We start from the raw sequence: 21,494 nt of genomic DNA, 5'->3' as shown, positions 1-21,494 counted from the left end.
ACGATAACTCAACATAAAAAAAAAATAAAATGCCTCACAACTATAATAATGGGTAACATCATGATAAATGAAGAAAAGATTGAAGGGGTTAAGTATTTCATTTTGCTTGGATTCTCAATCAACACCTATGGATGCAGCAGTCAAGAAATCAAAAGCCATACTACATTGGGCAAATTTGTTGCCAAGGACGTCTTTAAAGAGCCAATTAGCAAAGACGTTGGTTTATAGACTAAGATGTGCCTGACTCTGATTAGGATATTTTCAATTACTTCCTACGCTTGTCATCAAAGGCCTGCCCACCAGATCCTGTTTGCCTACACAAGTGGCTTCCCATCCAAGCTGATTTTAAATGAGATCAAATGCAGTTAATCAGCTTACACTTGATTGCTGACACAATTAGAAAGAACCAAACAGTTTAGCCCTGGCTAGCAAGTAAATCACAAACACTTACCCATCACTATCTAACTATGCCAAGCTAAAGACTCCCTCACAGGGAAGACCACACAAACCTTTTTTATTTTATTTTAATTGAGATTTTATTGTAAGTTTATACAGAACTTGGATTTCCATTCATTCATTGTTACACATTTTCCTCCTTGCCCCCGTCCCTCCCAGTTTGTTTTTTCTTTAGAAAAAAATGTCTTTCATTGTTATACAGCACTCCCCTCCCCCCCCCAAGACCAATTTACTATGCAGCTCTTATTTTGGACTCTTGTCACACCAATAATACCTAATCATATATTCCTTTTATACAGTTCTCTCCCTTGTCATTTCAATGCTCTGTACATTATTTATCCCCTCTTTTCTTAGTTTCCCCCAACCTCTGTCAGTCCTGTTTTATAACAGTCACATTATACAGTATTTGTCTTTTGTAACTGAGATATTTCATTCAGCATAATGTCCTCCACGGTCACCCATTTTGTATAATAGTTCATGAGTTCTTCGTTTTTCAGTGTTGCATAATATCCCATTGTGTGAATGTGCCACAGCTTCTCTATACATTCATTTGTTGATGGACACTTAGGTTGTTTCCCACTCCTTGCTATTGTGAACAAAGCTGCAATAAATATGGGTGTGCATATATCTGCCTGGGTGGCAGTTATCGTTCCTTAAGGATATATTACCAGTAGTAGAAATGCTGGGTCAAATGGTATTTCTATTTCCAACTTTTTGAGAAAGTGCCATACTGCCTTCCATAGTGCTTGCACCATTTTATACTCCCACCAGCAGTGAATAAAGGTTTCAGTTTCTCCACAACCTCACCAGCATTTGTTGTTTGCTGCTCTGTTGAATTTTGCTGTTCTTACTGGGGTGAGATGATATCTCAGAGTTGTTTTGATTTGCATCTCTCTTAGAGCTAGGAATTTTGAACACTTCTTCATGTGTTTGTTCATCATCTGAATGTCTTCTTTGGTGAAGTGTCTGTTCATATCCTGTGCTCATTTTTCAATTGGGTTGTTTACCTTTATCTTGTTGTGGTACTCTAGTAGTCTATAAATTCTAGATATAAGTCCTTTATCAGACATATCATTGCCAAATATTTTTTCCCAGACTATGGCTTCCCTTTTTACCTTGTTGAAGTTTTTGGATGTGCATAGGGATTTGATTCTTAGAAGGTCCCATTCATCTATTTTATCTTCTCCTGATTGTAGGCTTTTCAGGATGCTTGGAAGACTGTTCAAGTTGGGGATTAGTGCTTTGAAGGTTCTTCCAAGCTTTTCCCTAATGATGTTTATAGTCCTTGGTTTTAGTCTTAGGTCCTTGATCCACTTTGAGTTGGTTTTTGTATATGGTGTGAGGTGTGGGTCTTGTTTGAGTTTTCTGCAGGTGGTTTTCCAATTTTGCCAACATCATTTGTTTAAAAGGCTGTCGTTTCCCCACTTAACTGATGTCATCTCCTTCAGACCGACTTTTAAATACAAAGGCCTGCCCACCAGATCCTGTTCAATTAACTGATGCAGCCTTGGATACACTCACCAGTCTATGCCAGGAAATTTGGAGGATGGCTGTCTGGCCAATGTATTGGAAGAGATCCATATTTATTCCCATTCACAAGAAAAGTGATCAAACTGTGGAAATTATTAAACATCAATGATATCACATACAAGCAATATACTGCTGAAGATCATTCAAAAACAGCTAGAACAGTACATAGATAAGAAACCACCAGAAGTTCATGCAGGATTTAGAAGAGGCTGTGGCTCCAGGGATATAACTGCTGATGTCCGATGGATCCAGGCCAAAAGTACAGAATACAAAAAGAATGTCTATTTGAGCTTATTGATTATGCAAAGGCATTTGTGTGGATCATGACAAGTTGTGACTGACATTGAGAAGAATGGGAATTCCAAAGTACATGATTGTGTTCATAAGGAACTTATACCTGGATCAGGAGGCTGTTTTGAAAACAGAGCAGGGGAGCACTGCATGATTTGGAATTGGGAATGAAGTGCATCACGGTTGTATTGTCTCTCCATACCTGTTCAATCTATATGCCAAGCAAATTATCTGAGAAGCTGGATTTTACAAAGAGGAATGTGGCCTCAAGATTAGAGGGAGACCCATCAATAACCTGTGTTATGCAGCAATAACCTGTGTTATGCAGATGGCACAACTTTGCTTGCTGAAAGTAAGGAAGACTTGAAATACTTTTGCAGAAGATCAGGGAATGCAGCCATCTGTATGGATTGCATCTCATTATCAAGAAAGCAAGGATTCTTCACACTGGACCAATAAGTAGTGTCATGATGCATGGAGAGATGACTGAAACTGTCAACAGTTTCATCTTGCTTAGATCCACAATTAACATCCTTGGTACAAGTGGTCAGGAGAAAGGGAGATACATTGCACTGAGAAAGTCTGTAGTTAGGGACCTTTCCAAATTATGGTGGAATAGTGATGCCAGTTTAGTTTGAGGACTAAGGTGTGCTTGATTCAGGCCATAGTCTTTCCTATTACTAGCTATTCATCTTAAACCTGGACAACAAATAAGGATAAGAGAAAAATAATTTATGCCTTTGAGCTGTGGTGTTGGAAGAAAGCACTGAACATCCTATGGACAGCCAAGAGAACAAATAACAATGTCTTGGAGACAGTGCAGCTGGAGTGCTCTTTGGGGGCAAGAATGATGAGGCTTCACCTCACATACTTTGGCCATATTGCTAGGAGGTGCTATTCCTTGGAGAGAGACATGATGTTGGGAAGGATGGAGAGTCGTTGAAGGAGAAAAAGACCTTCAAGCAGGTGGATTGACACAGTGACTGCTGCAATGGGCTCTTGTGTGTCAGAAAGTGTGAGGATGGTGCACAATGGAATAGGGTTCAGATCTTTTGTTAATAAAGTTGCTATGAGTTGTCAATGACACAAAACAACAACAACAACAACAACATACTTATGAAAGTGGGCTAATGAATAAGGAAGACACTGGAAGAATGGATTTCTTTGTACTGTGGTGTTGCCAAAGAGTACTGAATATGATGGACTCTAAAAGAACAAATTTGTCTTAAAAATGTGAAAACAGGGTGTTTCTTGGAGGTAAAGATGGTGAGACTTTGTCACATATACTATTAGGAGTGTCCAGTCCTTGGAAAAGTATATCTTCTTAAAGGTGAAAGGTCAGAGAAAAGAGAGGAAGACCATCAATAACATGGATTGATAAAATTACTGCAACAGTGGACTTAATCATTGCAAAGATTGTGAAGATGGCACAGGATTTGGTAGTTTTAACATGTTGTACATATATCACTATCAGTTGGAGTTGAAGTGACAGCACCTAACAATTTATCTGCACTAAACATCCACTGTAAACAATCTCAAGCTCTATAGATAGAGCATTACTCTAAAATTAAAAAAAAATCAAAACCAATTAACACATTTGAATAGGGACAAAAAGAAAAATTTCAAAAGCTTTTTAAAAGCATTTCTGTATTATTATCTTCAGAGAGATAAGAAAAAAGATAAAGTGCTAAATAAGACTTGGGTTCACTGAAACAGAAAGAAGACAAGGCTATACTTGAAATTAAAAAAATATTTAAAAAATCTAAAATTTATAAATGAAACAAGTATGGAAGATATAGTTGCAAAGATTCCACAGGGGAAAAAATTGAAAGAGCGATATTTTTAAAATAACAGGGATTTTAAAGCTCTGTCTCACAAACATCAGGCAAAGAAAGAAGGACCGGAAAAAAAATGAAGAAAGATGCTGAAGAACTAAACTACATAATCAAACAATTTTTAAAAAAAATTTATTATTTTTGTGTGCATGCACCATCAAATCAGATCTGACTGGTACAGGAGGAGATTGTCCCTCCTTCCCCGGCAGAGCATCTGGTGGATTCAAACCATTTGCCTCTGGGATTGTAGTTGCAGCTCCTTGCCACTAGGCCACCAGAGCTCCCCTATAATCAAACAATTTGATCTCATAGATACATACAGGCTAATGTAAGCTCAGCACACATTTTTGCCCAGTGCAAATGGAACATTCTTCCAGGTTAGATCATATTTTAGGTCACAAAGCAAGCCTCAACAAGTTAAAAAAACATTGAAATAATGTAAAGTGCTTTCTCAGACATTCATGTTATAAAATTAGAAAGCAACAACAAGAGGATAAAGCAGAAAAAAATATCCATGCACTTAGAAGCTAAATAACGTTCTGCTTGAACATGAGTGCATAATAGAAGAAATACAGAAGGAAAGAAAATTTTCTTGAAACAAATGAGAGTGAAAATACAACTTACCAAATCCCCTACAATGCAGACAAAACAGTACTTAGAGATCAGTTCATAGCAATATGCAAATACATCAAAGGGGAAGAAGGAAAGATAATTATTTAATCTAATATAACCAACAAATACAAAAAGAACAAGATAATTCAAATACCTCTAAAAGAAAGGGAATTATAAAAATTAGGACAGAAAGAAATAGAACAGAAAACAGAAAAAAAAGTGAAACTATCAACAAGATCAGGAGTTTGGTATTTGAAAAGGTCAATTAAATGAAGAAACCATTAGCAAAGCTAATAAAAGAAAAGAAAGACACAAATGACCTGAAAAAGGGATGAAAAGAGTAATGTACAATAGAACTAAGTGAAATAAAAAGATTATTAATGGAATTTAATGCAATACTATACTCAAATATGAAAAGCGAGAGGAAATAGACAAATAATTGGAAACTCACAACCTACTCAGTGACCTAGATTAAAGTAGAACACCTAAAGAGCACAAAAGAAGAAAATATATAGGTCATTTGGGAAAAACAAAATAAAACAAAACAAAAACCCACCAAAGAAACACAACAAACTTTCAACAACAAAAAAGAAGCCCTCGGCTAGAAGGTTTTACTAATAAATTTTACCAAACATTCAGAGAAAAGCTACATAAAGTATTTCAGAAAATAGAAGAAGATTGAATATTTCTAGACTCATTCTATGAAGCAACTGTATCCTTGATACCAAAGTCAGGTAAAGACACCATCAAAATAGGAAACTATATATAGACCAATATCTCTCATTAACATAGATACAAAAATCCTAAAAATAAAATTAGCAATATATATAATTCATTAGGTTCAACTGGGATTCATAACAGGTATTTAAGGATGGTTCAACATAAGAAAAACAATTAATGCAATTCATCACATTAACAAAGCAAAGAACAACAAACACATGATCTTATCAATTGATGCAAAAAAGGCCTCTGACAAAATCCCGTGTCCCTCCCAACAAAATAGGAATAGAAGGGCATTTCCACAACATAGTGATAAGTTATATGCAAAATCAAGTGCTCTCAATAGGGAAAGATGAAAGACATTCCCCTTGTAAACAGGAATGAGTTAAGGATGCCCACTATCACCACTCTTATTCAATATAATATTGGAAGGATTAGTGAGACACTAAAGCAAGAGAAGAAAATAAGAGGCATCCAAATTGGCAAAGAGGGGGTAGGTAAAACTATCTCTACATAAAGATGATATGACAGTATACTTAGAAAATGCTAAAGATCTGGCAAGAAAACTATTGGACAGAGCAAACTAATTCAGCTTCAGCAATTAGCAGTATCGACATACAAAATCAGCAGGATTTATAACAGTCACAAAGAGAACAAGGAGTTAAGAAAAACAGTACCAATTACAAGAGCTAATCACAAGATAAAATATTTAAGAACAAATCTAACTAAACACAGAAGGCCTATACAAAGGAAATTACAAAACATTACAGCAAGAAACAAAAAGAGCCCTAGAGAAATGGAGGAATAATACCATGTTCATGGACAGGAAAGCTCAATAGTCTCAAAATGACAATTCTACCAAAGGCAATCTACAAATTCAATGCAACCCCAATAGAAAAATCAATTCCGTTCTTCAACGAGATGGAAAGGCAATTTCAAGTTTTGTCTGGAACTCCTTCTTTGAATAAGCAAAGCACTACTGAAAAAGAGATACAAGGTGGGAGGCATCGCATTTTCTGATTTTCAAACCCTTGACCATGCTGGTCAAGACAGCATGGTATTGGTATAGGAACAGCTACATAGATCAACAGAGTAGAATTGATAACCCACAGATCAATCCACTTTCCTATGGTCAATTGATTTTTTACCAAGAGACAAAATCAGTTTAAGTGAGAAAGCAACAGGTTCTTTAACAAAGGATGCTGGCAAAACTGGAAAAGTATCTGCAGAAAACTGACGCAAGGCCCACCCCTCACATTATACAGAAAAACCAACTCAAGGTGGATAAGAGATCTAGGATTAAAACCAAATACTATAAAGTCCATCCGAGAACTAGGAAAAGTTCTAAAAGAGCTAAAATGAAAAAATTCTGAAGCATAATGAAAAACGTACAACTAGGAAATATAAAATAGGTTAATTTGTTGTTGTATACCATCAAGTTGGAAACAACCCATAGCTGACCCTCTGTCAGGTTTTCAGAGGCAATAAATTGCTTGAGAGGAGATTGCCTATCCTTCTTTGTGGACTCAAACGTCATGTCTTCGGGGATTACAGCTTCTGCCACTAGGCCGCCAGAACCGCCTATAAAACAGATGAATAGGACCTTCTAAAACTCAAATCCCTACGCATATTTTTTAAAAAAGCACAAAAAACAACAACTTCTGCAACAAATGAAAAGGTCTAAAATTTACAGAATACTCCACCTCAAAAAGAAAAAAGTAAACAATCCAATTGCAAAATGTGTACAAGGTATGAATAGATGTTGCAATCCATATTGAAACCTGTCATCTTTATCTTTTGGAGCAAGTGTTTCAAAATCTCTTCATTTTTCTCCCCTAGCAAGCTAGATTTTGTCATCTGTATAATAGAGGTTGTTCAGGAGTCTCCTTCCAAGTGCATCATTGTTGTTGTTGTTGTTATGTACTGTTGGAAAAATGTGAGTTGGAACTGACTCATAGCTGATCCTCCAGCAGGTGTTTGTGGTTGTTGTTGTTGAGTGTTAAGTTGGAACCAACCTATAGCTGACCCCCTTGTGGGTTTTCAGAAGTAGTAAATTACACAGGAGGAGACTGGTCATCATCTTTCTCTCATGCAGCAGCTGCTGGCTGATTCAAACTGCTTACCTTTGGGTTGGCAGCACAACTCCTTAGCACTAGGTCACCAGAGCTCCTTTAAAGTAGATTAAAAGTATACATTTTGTCAATATCTGTATCTCCGCAGGAGGAAGGGTCTACCGCTATCTTCTCTTAATAGAAAAATAAAATATGTTGTTTTTAAAATTTTAAAATTATTTTTGTTGTTGAAAATTTCCACATGTACACATAGTGGTATTGATTCTGTTCTTCGAGTTGTACAATCACGTTGTACTCTTCAATGAATTGCTTGTCCCCATTAACAAGAAACTGAGAATTAAGCTCAACTATTGTTTGGTTAGAAGATGATTTCAGGGGATATTTATAACTTAAGTTTTAAAGATTTTCTCTGGGCAACTTGTTTCCAGAGTTTACCCACTTCCTTCGGCTGCAAAAAGACTGGAATCTGTACAAGGTGAAATTATGTTCTGCATTTTCCCTCATTGGGTCAAGGATCTCCTATAAACCCTTTGCTCAAAATGTTCAGTAATGGTAGGCAGGCACCATCAGTTCTTCTGGACTCATGGCAAAGAAGGCAGTTATTTGTCGTTCCAATTAGCCATTCTTTCCATTTCTTGATCCCATTTCTAACTCTGTTACTTCCTCTACTACTCTAAAAAATAAAGCAATTGTACTCTGGATGCCTTTCTACAAGATTTTAAGAGCCCAGACACTACACAACAAACTAAGACAATGAAGCATTAAGATAATATTGTGCCAATTAACCAAGGTATCCCATGAAGCCATGATAGTAAACCACCAAACCAAGAAACCAAATCCAATGAGGTAGACAGTTAGAAATAAGCAGCCTAAGTAGCTACTTGTTTTTATAGTTGTTATAGCTGAAGTGGTTTTAAGATATCTATAAAACTTGATGTTTCCTTTCAAAAGATGGAGCTTAATTCATTTCCCCATGAAAGTGGGCAAATGAATGACTTGCTCATAATGACTACATTGTAGTGGAAATGGTGTATTTTATTTCTGGGGCTAGAACAGAGTATTTCTCTTGAAAGTTTTATAAGAAGCCAGCTACCATGTTATGAGAACACTTAAACAGCTAGCTATCTTGAGAGGCCCACATGGAAAAGACTGGAAACTCCTTGACAAGAGCCAGCACCACTTGCCAACTCTGTGAGCAAGTCACCTTCAAAATTATTTGTAAGCCTGACTGATACCTTGACTACAACCTTCTAAGAAGTGCTAAACCAGAACCACCTAATAAAAGCATACCCAAATTTCTGACCCACAGAAACTCTGAGAGATGTTTTTAAATGCTAAAGTTTATTATAAGACTCTTGTCTTAGATAGTATTATCAAATGTTTGTTCCCAGTCTGTAGGTTTCCTTTTCACCCTGTTGGAAAAAGTTTTGATGTGCTCAGGGAATTAATCCTCAGAAGGTCCCAAGCATCAATTTTATCCGCTTTAGATTGCGCATAGATTGTGCATTTCTGGTTGTATTTGGTGGTCTCTTTATACCTTGGACTAGCGCTTCTAAGCTTGATCCCAGTTTGTCTCTAATGAATGTTACAGTTTTTGGCTTTACTCCAAGGTCTCTGATGCACTTTGATTTGATTTTTGTGTATGGTGTGAGATGTGGATCCTGTTTCAGCTTTCTGCAGGTGGAAGTCCAGTTTTGCCAACACTATTTGTTGGAAAGGTTATCATTTCCCCATTTGATAGGTTTTATTTCCTTATCAAATATCCTTTGACCATAGATAGTTGGATCTATTTCTGGGTTCTCAATTCTGTTCCATTGGTCTATGTGCCTTTCATTATACCAGTGGCATGCTGTTTTGGTTACGACTGCTGTGTAGTAGGTTTTGAGGTCAGGGAGTGCTATGCCTCCTACCTCATTTTTGTTTCTCAGAAGTGTTTTGCTTATTCAGGGTCTCTTGTCTCTCCAAATAACAAAAGTTTAAAGAATACACCAAGGCCTCCACAAGAAAAAGACTCATAACCCAATTACAAAATGAGCAAAAGACATGAAAAGAATTTTCAGAGGAAGATATTCAAATAGCAAACAGACACATGAAGAAATGCTCCAAATCACCGACAAGAAAAGAGATGCAAATAAAAAACACAATGAGGTATCACCTCACTCCAGTAACAGTGGTAAAGTTTAACAGGGCAGCAAGTAATAGATGTTGGAGAGGATGTGGCGAGAAAGGAGCTCTTATACATTGTTAGTGGGATTGTAAAATGGTGCAAACATTCTGAAAGGCAATTTGGCGCTTTCTCAAAAAGCTGAACATAGACATTCCATATAACCCAGCTATTCCACTACTTGGAATACATCCAGAGAATATGAGAACTGAGGCACAAACTGAGATTTGTACACCAATGTTCATAGCTGCATTATTTACCATTGCAAGACAATGGAAACAGTCCAAATGTCCAACCACAAACAAATGGATTGAGAAATTATAGTACATTCATACAATGGAATACTATGTAGCACACAGGAGCAATAACTTTTTAAATTATTACCTAACTTGGGAGGGACTGGAAAGCATTATGCTGAGTGAACTAACTCAGTCCCACAAGGATAAATACTGAACAAAACTGTTAATGTAGAATGAGTATAATGATCCAGGAAGGGTGGGAGAGGCTGGAAGCAGAGGGATGGGGATGTTCAGGGCAAGGGGGAATTAATCATTGGGTTGTACAATTTGATGGGGGCAGTGAGGGAAATTGAAAGAATTTGTTCAAATTTGTATTCAAGTTTTGTAAATGAACTAGTGGGGGAAAATAAAGCATAAAAAAATTACTAAAGTTTAGAGCAAGAAGAAAGCAAAGAGTACCTGAGGAATGTCTATCTATGTTTCATTGCCTATGCAAGGGCATTTGACAGTGTGGATTACAACAAACTATGGCTAGAATTGAGAGAATGGGAACCCTAGAACACTTGGTTGTGCTTATGTGAAACCTACACTTGAACCAAGAAGGAGTCCTCAGAACAAAGGAAACCACATGGTTCAAAATCAGGAAAAGAGTGTGTCTGGGATGCATCATATCTTCTTACCTTTTAAATCTGTATGCAGACAGATCATTCGGTAAGTTGGGCTTTATGAGGAAGAATCAATGACATCAGGATTGGAGGAAGACTCATCAATAACCTACATTATGCAGATAACACAACCTTGCTTGCTGAAATAGGGCCTGATGTGCTTGTTGCAGAAGGTCAAGGACTGTAATCTTCAATATGGATTGAAGCTCAATATCAAGAACAAAGATTCCCACCACTGGGCCAATTGGTGGCACCATCATAAATGGAGAAGAGATTGAGATTGTTAACAATTACAGCTTATTTAGCTCCATTACCAGCACCCTTGGCACCAGCAGTCTGGAAATCAAAAGACAAATTGCATTGGGAAAAGGAACCTCTCCAGAGTACTGAGAAGCAATGATGTCAGTCTAGAGATTAAGGTGTGCCTGATCCAGGCCATGGTCTTCACAATTACTTGCTATGCATCAGAGGGCTGGACAATGACCAAGGATGACAGAAGAAGAATTGATGCCTTCAAATTGTGGTTCTGGAGAAAAGTCTTGAACATACCATGGACCATCAAGAAAACAAATAGGTCTCTCTTGGAGAGGGTGAAACCAACTCTCTTCTTTGAGGCTAGGATTTTAAAGCGCCATATAACATACTTTGGACATGGGGCCAGGAGGGACCAGTCCTTGGAGAAGGATATCATGCTCAGAAGGATAGAGGGATGTGCAGGAGAGGAAGACCCTGTATAAGATGGATTGATGCAGTAACTGGGGCAATGAAGTTAGATGTGCTAGTCAGTGAGACTAACTCTGGACAGGGCAGGCTTCGAGCTGTCATACACAGGATTCTTCCTGCACTTTCCCTCCACCCTCCCAAGCATGAAGTCCCTCTCCAAGGACTGGTCCCTCCTTGCAACATGTCCAAATTATGTCTGACGAAGCTTCAGAATCCTTGCCTCCAAGGAGCAGCCAAGTTTAATCCTCTCCAAGACAAACCTGTTCATTCTCTTTGCTTACAAATGGTACAAGGAATTCTAAAACTGGTCACAATGAACAGTTTACAGACCAGAGTCCATGTCCTATAAGCTATGTATTTTAATTCCATTTCTCTTAGAAGTTGTAGTGCCTATATCCCATTAGAACTGGTGCCAGAATTAAAATATCTGCTAGGTGTTGTGTAAACATGTTGTAGGTAAACATGAAGTAGTAAATGTGATCATCATCACTATTATTAAAAGGAAACATTCTTTTTAACTTGACATTTCCATACAGTCATGCTGAGTTATATCCTATCTCTCAAGGTTTAGCAACATTAGTGCCTAGGCAATACCTCTAGGTTTAGTCAGTCCCCATTCATTAGCTTCTTGTGTTCCAGGTCTCAGGAATCAAGATCAAAAGCCAAACTGTTTTTGCTTTGGTTTATTTTACATGTGTGTCATCATCTTGCAACAAAATTTTCCATGACTGTTTTTCTGAAAATAGTGTTTTATCTTGGAAGTGCTTGAATTGGCATTTTTTCCCCATTATTAATTCCATTTAACAGTGTTAGCAGCCAGCCACACTAACTGTTCACACTATCCAGGGACTGCGAATGCTGGTGTTCTTAGGGGTCACTGGGTTGGTTCCAATGCATAGCAACCCTACATACAACAAAAGGCAACTGCCCAGAACAGTGCAGGTTCTTCTTCACATCAATTGCTATGCATGAGCTCAGTGTTGTAGCCTCTGTATCAACCCACTCATTCAGGATCTTCCTTTTTTTTGCTGACCTCTTACTTTACCAAGACGATGTCCTTTTTCAGGGACTTCTCCCTCCTGATAACATGGCCAAATGACAAAGCAATATTTCTTCATTCTAGCTTCTCATGGGCATTTTGTCTGCACTTTTAAAAAAAAAATTTGTTTTAACATTAAAACATCTGACAGTGCATGCTATATTAATTATTACTTGATAACACCATAATTCAAAGGCATCAATTTTTCATTGTTATTTTTATGTGCCATTGAGTCAACTATGACTCATAGCGACCCTATGCACAATAATCTGAACCCTGCCCTATCCTGAGCCAACCTCACTGACTCCAACACATCTACTCCCATTACCACAGTTACTCAGTCCATCTCATCCAGGGTCTTTCTTTTCTGGTCTGACTCTCCACCCTCCCAAGCATCATGTCATTCCCCAAGGACTGGTCCTTCCTGACAACATGCCCAGAGCTCATTAATCTAGATGGAGTTTCAAAATCCTTGCCTCCAAGGAGCAACCTGGTTTCATCCTCACCAGGACAGATGTATTTATTTTCCTCGTGGTCCATGGTATGTTGATTACTCTTCTCTGGCACCACAACTCAAAGGCATTGATTCTCCTTCTGTTATCCTTAGTCATTATCAAGCTCTATGATATATAGCAAGTAATTGTGAAGACCATGGCCAGGATTACGCGCACCTTAGTCTCTAGTCATTAGTCTTACTTATTCATTGTCCAGTTTTCTCTTCCATAAGCAGTGATTTAAAACATCATGGATTGAATCAGGTGCACCTTGAATCACATCTCAAGGTACTATCTTTGCTTTTTAACACTTGAAAGAAGCCTTTTGCAAGAAATCTGTCCAATGCAATATATTGTTTGATTACTTGACTGTGTTTCCATGGGTATTGACTATGGATTTAAGTAAAAACAAAACCTTAACAACTCTAATCTCTTCTCTGTTTATCATGATGCTGCTTACTTGTCTAGTTGTGACGAGTTTTGTCATACGTTGCTGTAGAATCCATACTGAAGGGTACAATCTCTGATTTTCATCAGTATGTGCTTCAAATCCTTTTCATTTTCAGAAAGTAAGGCTATATTATTCGTTTATCATAGTTGTTAATGAAGCTTCTTCCAATTCTGATGCTAGGTTCTTTTTCAAATAATCCAGTTTCTCAGATTATTTGCTTAGCATTTACATTGGATAAGTCTGATGAAACAGTGCAACCTAAATGCATATCCTTGATTTTGAACCACACACTATTCCCTTGTTCTGTTTGCATGGCTGCCTCTTGATCATGTACAGGCTCCACACAAGTACAATTAAGTGTTTTGGAATCTCTATTCTTCTCAATTGCTATGGTTTAAATTGTTGTTGTTTGGTGTTATTGAATGAAGTACGACTTATAGCAACCCTATGAACAAAAAGAGCTGAACCTGGCTCTATCCTATGCCATCCTCACACTTCCTTACACATAAAAGCCCTTTGCTGCAATCACACATCAATCCACCTGGCTGGGGGCATTCCTCTCCTTTGTCAACCCTCCACCCTTCCCAATATCATGTTCTTCTCCAAGGAATAGCCCCTCCTACCAACATGCCCAAAGTATGTGAGGTGAAACTTCATCATTCTTGCCTCCAAAGAGCACTCCGACTGTACCATCTCCAAGACATATTTGTTTATTCTTTTGGCCATCCATAGGATGTTCAGTGCTCTTCGCCAATACCACAGCTCAAAGGTATCAATTCTTCTTCTGTCATCCTTATTCATTGTCCAGATCTTGGATGCATAGTAGTGATAGAAAAGATCATGTCCTGAATCAGATGCACCTTAGTCTTCAAACTGACATCACTACTCCTCAATAATTTGAGGAGGTCTCTAACGGCAGACCTTTCCCATGCAATGTGTTTCCTTATTTCCTCACTGCTGGTACTAAGGGTGTTAATTGTGGATCGAAGCAAGATGAAGTTGTTGACACTTTCAATCTCTTCTCTATCCATCATGATGTGACCTATTAGTCCAGTGGTAAGAATCTTTGTTTTCTTGACATTGAGATGCAATCCATACTAAAGGCTGTATTCCTTTATCTTCTGCAACAAGTGTTTCAAGTCCTCTTCACTTTCAGCAAACATACAAATTAAATAGATATGGAGAAAGGGTATTACCCTGACACACTTCCTTCTTAATTTTAAACCATGTGATGTTCTCCTGTTCTCTTTGCTCAACAGCCTCCTGATACACATATAAGTTTTACATGGACACAAGTAAGTGTTCTGGGACTCCTTTTATTCTCAATGTCAGCCACAACTTATGATCCACACATTTGTTTAAACTGGGTACATCCAAAATAGCTGTTGACTTGCTTAGGTCATGCTTTCTATATGTTCTATCATTATTTTCCATTTCATGATTCATGCAATGATCTTAGTTGTAAATATTCACCTTTGTGATATTAATGATATAAGAGTAGAGGGATTCATGTTACTAAATCAGGAAGGAATCTACAAGGTTTGGTTGTGCAATGATTCAGTCAGTCTTTTCTAAGACATGCTGCCTTAAGGTGCTGCCAAGTCAAATATACCTCACAGCGACCTGATGAACAGATCTGAACCCTGTCCTACATGTGTCATCCTCACAATCTCTGATATCCTCAAGCCTATTGCTGCAGTCACTGTGTCAATTGGCGTGGTTGAGAGTCTTCCCTCCTTTGATGTCTGTCCCTCTACTTCCCCAAGTATGAAGTTCTTGTGCAAGGAATAACCTCTCCTAACAACAAACTCAATGTATGTAAGAAGAACCTTCATAATCTTTGCCTCCAAAGAGCACTATGGATGCACCCTTTCCAAAACACATTCGCTTGTTCTTTTGGTAGCCCATGACATTCAGCACTCTTCTCCAACACCACAATTGAAAGGCATTGATTCTTTTTCTGTCATCCTTCTTCATCATTCAGATCTCAAACAGACACCATTGCTCCTCAATAATTTGGGGAGGTGCCTCACTACAGACTTTCCCGGTATAATACTTATCTCCTGACTGTTAGTTCCAAGTGAATTGTGGGTCCAAGTGAGATGAAGTCATTGATAGTTTCAATCTTTTCTCCATCTAACATGATGTTGCCTATCAATCCAGTGATGAGGATTTTTGTCTTCTTGATGTTGAGATGCAATCTACATTGAAAGCGGCAGTGTTTAATCTGCACAAAGTGCTTCAAGTCCTCCTTACTTTCAGTGAGCAATGTTGTGTCATCTGATAACAAAGATTATTGATGAGTCTTCCGCTGATCTTAATGCCACATTCTTCTTTATAGAGTCCAGCTTCTCAAACAATTTGCTCAGCATACAGACTGAACAGGTATGGGGAAAGGATACAACCCTGACACTCACTCACCATTATTAATTTTTTTAAAATTTTTATTGTATTATTTTTATGTGTACCGTCAAATCAGATCTGACTGGTACAGGAGGAGATTGCCCCCTCCTTCTCCAGCAGAGCGTCTGGTGGACCGTTATTAATTTTTAAACCTTGTAGTTGCTATGTGTCAGAAAGATGGGCAATGACTAGTGATGATAGAAGGAGAATTGATGCCTTTGAGCTGTGGTGCTGGATAGTATTGAATATAACATAGACTGCCAAGAGGACAAACAGGTTCATCCTGGAGAGGGTGCAATCAGTCTGCTCCTTGGAGGCAAGGGTTCTGAGGCTTCATCTGATATACTCTGGGCACGTTGCAAGGAGAGACCAGTCTTTGGAGAGGAACATCATGCTTGGGATGGTGGAGGGACAGCATAAAGGAGAAAGATACTCAATGAGATGGATTGATTCAGTGATTGGGGTAATGTGGGTAGGTGTGTCAGAGACAATAAAGTTGGCACAGGAGAGAGCAATTTTTAGGACTATTGTACACAGAGTCACTATGAGTTGTAAGCGACTCAGTAGAACATAACAACTTTGTTCACACAACAGCCTCTTGGTCTAGGTATAGGTTTTTCATGAGCACAATGAAATGATCTGAAAAATCCCATTCTTCTCAATGTTAGTCATAATTTGTTATGATCCATGTAATCAAATGTCCTTGCATTGTCTATAAAGCCCAAACACGTATTCTTCTGATATTCTTCACTTTTGGCCAGGATCCGTCTGACATCAGCAATGATATCCCTAGTGCCATAACCTCTTCTAAATCCAGTTTGAACATCTTGAAAGTCTCTGACTATGTACAAGCCATTTTTAAATTATCCTCAGTAATATTTTGCTTGCATATGATTGTTTTTGTTGTTGGTATGTACTGTCAAGTTCTTGTGACCCATAGTGATCCTAAGTACAACAGTTTTGAACCCTGATTGATCCTGAGCTAACCTTGCTGTCTCTGGCACACCTACCTCATTACTCCAGTCAGTGAGTCAATCCATCTTATCGAGGGTCTTCCCCTCCTGAACTGTCCCTCCACCCTCCCAAGCATAAATCCCTTCTCCAAGGACTGATCACTCCTTCCGGCGTGCCCAAAGTATGTCAGATGGAGCTTTAGAATCCTTACCTCCAAGGAACAGCCTGGTCTCACCCTCTCTAGGATGAACCTGTTTGTTCTCCTAGCAGTCCATGATATATTCAATACTCTTCTCCAGTAGCACAGCTCAAAGATATCAATATTCCTTCTATCATCTCTAGTGGTTGTCCAACTTTCTGATGCATAGCACATAATTGTGAGGACCATGGCCTGGATCAGGTACACCTTAGTCTTCAGACTGACAACCTTGTTCTTCAGGACTCTCAAGATGTCCTTGACAGCAGGCTTTCCCAATGCAATTAATCTTTTGATTTCCTGGCTGCTGGTACGAACCAAGAGTGTTGATTGTGGAGCAAAGCAAACTAAAGCTGTTAACAATCTCAGTCTCTTCACTGACCATCATGACGTTGCTAATGGTCCAGTGGTGAGAATCTTTGTTTTCTTGATGTTGAGCTTCAATCCATACTGAAGGCTGCAGTCCTTGACCTTCTGCACCAAATGCTTGCGGATCTCCTCAGTTTCAGCAAACAAGGTTGTGTCATCTGCATAATGCAGGCTGTTGCATGTGATAGTAATGATATTATTCAGTAAATGCTTTGCATTATCAATAATATATGAGTAAACATCTTTCAGGTATTCTGTTTTCAGCCAAAAATCACTTGGCATCAGGAAAACTGTTCTTTTTGTACATCTTTCTTAAAATTTGACTCTAATTTCTGACAGTTACTTATTTGTCTACTGCCACAACTATACTTGAATTATCTTCAGCAAATTTGTACTCCTCATAGGTAAGACAACTCTGGATGAGACAAAATGCCACAGAAACTATGGCAATGGGGTGAGATGTGTTGGAAACAGTGAGGTTGGCTCAGGACAAGTTTCAGAGCCACTGTTCATGGAGTCACTACTAGTCACTGGCTTGATGGCACATAACAACAACAGTAGATTATAACTTACTAATCATTTTTCATACTATTCTATCATTATACTTTTCCTATGTAAAAAAAATTGAGATTGCTAAATAAAATCATAAGTAAAACAGATCTTTTAAAAAATGGGTAATACAGAATTCTTCCCATTATATCACTTTTAGGCCCCAAAAACACACACAAAAATGTGATGACTCTGTCCATTTTAAAGAGAATTACCAGAGTACTAAGGGGGGGTCTGGTGAAACCCCCAAAATGGGTCTGACCACCTTTGGATCATCATGTACCTCAACATCACTGAAGCAGAAGCATGAAATTTCAAGTTAAGGATTATAAAGTAAGGATTTCTTTAAAGAGAGAGTTGTCAGATATAATGTTTCCTTTACCTTTCCCAAATCAAGTGAGAGGGACATCAGAAAAGCACTTAAAATTTTTAGAATGTGTCTACTCCTTCCTGCACGTCATATGGACTGAGACTTGATTCACATCTGCAAAAGTGTAACATATTAAAGCTGGCTAGGGCTGCCTGGTGTGGAGGTACAAAAAGACTCAACTCTTCCCTAGATCTGGCCACCAATTCCAAATATGGCAAACATATTCATGAGTTTCCTGAGAATTCCATGCTAACTCTGAATAAGGAGCAAGAGGTGGATCATCTTTCAAGAAGACTGCTTGGAAATCACTTGGTAATCAGAAGGCTATGGAGGATGGTAAGAGGTCTAGGTGAGGAAGCAGAGCTGGAATTTGTGCCTTAAGAAGCTACACATGGATCTCCTTCCTTAATGGATGGATGGCTTGATAGGTGGTTAGTGTATTTTCCAACACAATCTTACCAGTCATTTTATCTAATGTTTGAAATGATCTTTAGAATAGGGTACAAATACTTCTGGAGCTATCTTGCTTATCCTATGTGGACTTCTCACTTAACTCAATCTTCAGTGTTATTGTTGTTATGTGCCATTGAGTCAATTGCAACTCATAGCAACCTTATGTATACTAGCTTTGAAGCCTGCCCTGTCCTGAGTCAATCTCATTGACTCTGACACACCTATGCCTATTGCCCTATTCACTGTATCAATCCATCTCATCTGGGATCTTCCTCTCCTGTGACATCTTTCCACCCTTCTGAGCATGATGTTTTTCTCCAAAGATTGGTCCCTCCCAGCACATACCCAGTGTATGTAAGACAGAGCTTCAAAGTCCTAGCCTCCAAGGAGAAACTTGGTTTCACTCTCTCCCAGACAGACCTATTTGTTTCCTTGGCAGTCCATGGTATGTTCAAAACTCCTCCAGCACCGCAACTCAAAGGCATCAATTCTTCTTCTATCATCTTAGTCATTATCCAGCTCCTTGATGCATAGCAAGTAATTGCGAAGGAACATAGTTTTAAATGATCACTTCCTCAATCTGGCAATGACTCTTACAAAGATATTTTTCTGCTTTTCACTCTAATTTTGCAACTGTGCTGCCCAAGCTTTTCTAGTCATTTTCTGACTTTGCAATGTGGATGGACAGGAATATGCGAATAGAGCAAGTTAGCCTATTCACAAGGACATTGGCTAATCCACAATGACATTGGCTAGTCTTGCCACTAAATTGAGAAGATTCAGCAGTAGAATTGGACAATATTCCCCACCAGGGAAAAAAAAAGCAGAGAATGTAACATGTCCTTCAGGACCAGAGATTCCTGCACGAACCAGACCAGGGCCTATGGGAGCAGCAGCCACACCAGCAGTGCAGAGAACCAGAGATCTGACATGAGACAAGGTGGACTTTGGGACTGCTGCCCTACAAGGAACCAGAGTTAAGAGCTTTTTCTCAAATTTGTTGGAGGACTTGGGCAAAGGGTGGGGGTGGACAATAAGCCATAATTGATGAGCATGAGAGCTTTGTAACTCTGACCTAAAGCTCAAAGCTGAGGTGCCTGTTAGCACGTTTCAGAAGAAGCCGTCCTGACTGAGTAACTTAAATGTACCTTGCTGTCAACCTCAATTATAGCCCTTTGACTTCCTTAAAAGGGTTCTGTGTGGTCTATTGGAGTGAATTTTGGATCCAATAAAGTAGTAAGATGTCTAAGATGTGCCTCATCCAGGCCATGGTCTTCACAGTTACTTGCTATGCATCCAAGAGCTTGACAATAACTAAGGATGACGGAAGAAGGATTGATGCCTTTGTGTTGTGGTGCTGGAGAAGAGTGCTGAACCTACAATAGAATGCCAGAAGAACAAACAGATCTGTACTAGAGAGGGTGAAACCAAGCTGCTCCCTGGACGCAAGGATTTTGAAGCATCATCTGACATAGTCTGGGCATGTGGACAGGAGGGATGAGTCCTTGGAAAGGGACATCGTGCTTGGATGGATGGAGGGATAGCACAGGAAAGTAAGACCCAGGATTGACTCAACGACTGGAGAAATAGGATTAGGTCTGTTGAAGATAATGAGATTTAGCTCAGGACAGAGCAGGATTCAGAGCTAATGTACATAGGGTTGCTTTGAGTCGCATGTGACTTGATGGCTAATAACAACAACAAATCAGTAGGATTAGTATTGAGATGAAGAGAAGGAGGTATAGGAGAGTGGGGGACATGTCTGACTCCATGAGAATTAGGTTTGTTATGTTGATGGTGTTGACAGGGATAGTTCCCCTTTGTGAAGTTCGTAAAGGCCAGATATTAACCATCTCCATATGGCCTTTGCTCTTTTTGCAACAGTAAGTAAAGGCTTTTAAAAACAAATATTTTTCTTACTTTGTTAAGGAGCAAGAACTCAATAGTGATTATTATTATGGTTGTATAGTAGATTTTTCCCCCTTAAATCACTTTTTTATAATAAAAAAAAATCCATTTTTACCTTATAAAAGAAACACGATTATTTCAGAATCTCATATTACTTACAAGAAAAAGGAAGCACAGCAGTGAGCTTTCAGTCTCAAAGTCACCAAGCAAATACAATTTAATATTTTTCTATATTCAATTTATTATAGTAAACAGGGGAAAAAAAAATCTCTTTTGCCCCAAAGCATCAGGTCTCTTCAATAATGTATTTTTAAAGTGTTCACATGCCAATAATCTTGAAAATTGCATTTATTAATATAGTTCATAACTATTTCAGTATGACTTTAGGGTCAAAGATAAAGGTATGAAATCAACTATCAAAATATAGTTATGGAAAGACGACAAATATTTTTAAAAAACTTTGTGTTTACCAAAAAAATGAAATGACTGTACTAACCCTGAAGAAGCTGAAGGAATTGAGGGTGTAGCTCTGATGGAATCAGTCTTTCTGGCAGCTCCCTCAGGAAGAGCTTCAGCAGACTGGCTACTGAGCAAACGTCGCCATCTTTCCCAAGCTCCACATGTGTGCCACTCTCATACTTCAGGCGAAGTTGTTGCACCACCTTCACGTTACCATTCACTCTAAAAAGACCTTCCTGGGCAAGTCCTGGAACAGTGAGGTAGACACATACAAAGGAGATATTGTTTATGAACATATACAAAAATCCAAAGAACAATAACAAAAATAAACTTCAGCCCTGAGTTCTCTGAGTGGTATAGGTAGTTGTTGTTGTTGTTATGTGCCGTCGAGTCGCTTGCGACTCATACAGACCCTATGTACAACAGCCCTAAACTCTGCTCTCCTGTGCCAATCACACTGTCTCTGACATTCCCATCCCGATTATCCCAGTCACTGAATCAATCCACCTCATAGAGGGCCTTCCCCTCCTGTGCTGTCCCTC

The 21,494-nt window shown here is 38.6% G+C and overlaps 1 protein-coding gene across 1 annotated transcript in view; it reads right to left on the bottom strand.

The window, feature by feature from the left end:
* Nucleotides 1-20,984: 20,984 nt before the first annotated feature.
* Nucleotides 20,985-21,494, bottom strand: part of LOC102858892 (protein FAM13A-like) — a 16,513-nt gene continuing 16,003 nt past the window's right edge. The window contains exon 2 of the mRNA XM_006902681.1: nucleotides 20,985-21,199. Coding sequence (XP_006902743.1) covers nucleotides 20,985-21,199 — 215 coding nt within the window. The remainder of the gene's footprint in view (nucleotides 21,200-21,494) is intronic.

This window comes from Elephantulus edwardii, unplaced genomic scaffold (assembly GCF_000299155.1).
Source record: "Elephantulus edwardii isolate Elephantulus edwardi_28Jun2011 unplaced genomic scaffold, EleEdw1.0 scaffold00439, whole genome shotgun sequence".
In the NCBI taxonomy this organism is placed as follows: Eukaryota; Metazoa; Chordata; class Mammalia; order Macroscelidea; family Macroscelididae; genus Elephantulus; species Elephantulus edwardii.
The sequence above is the reverse complement of the archived record's forward strand: the minus strand, read 5'-3'. Positions and strand labels throughout refer to the sequence as shown.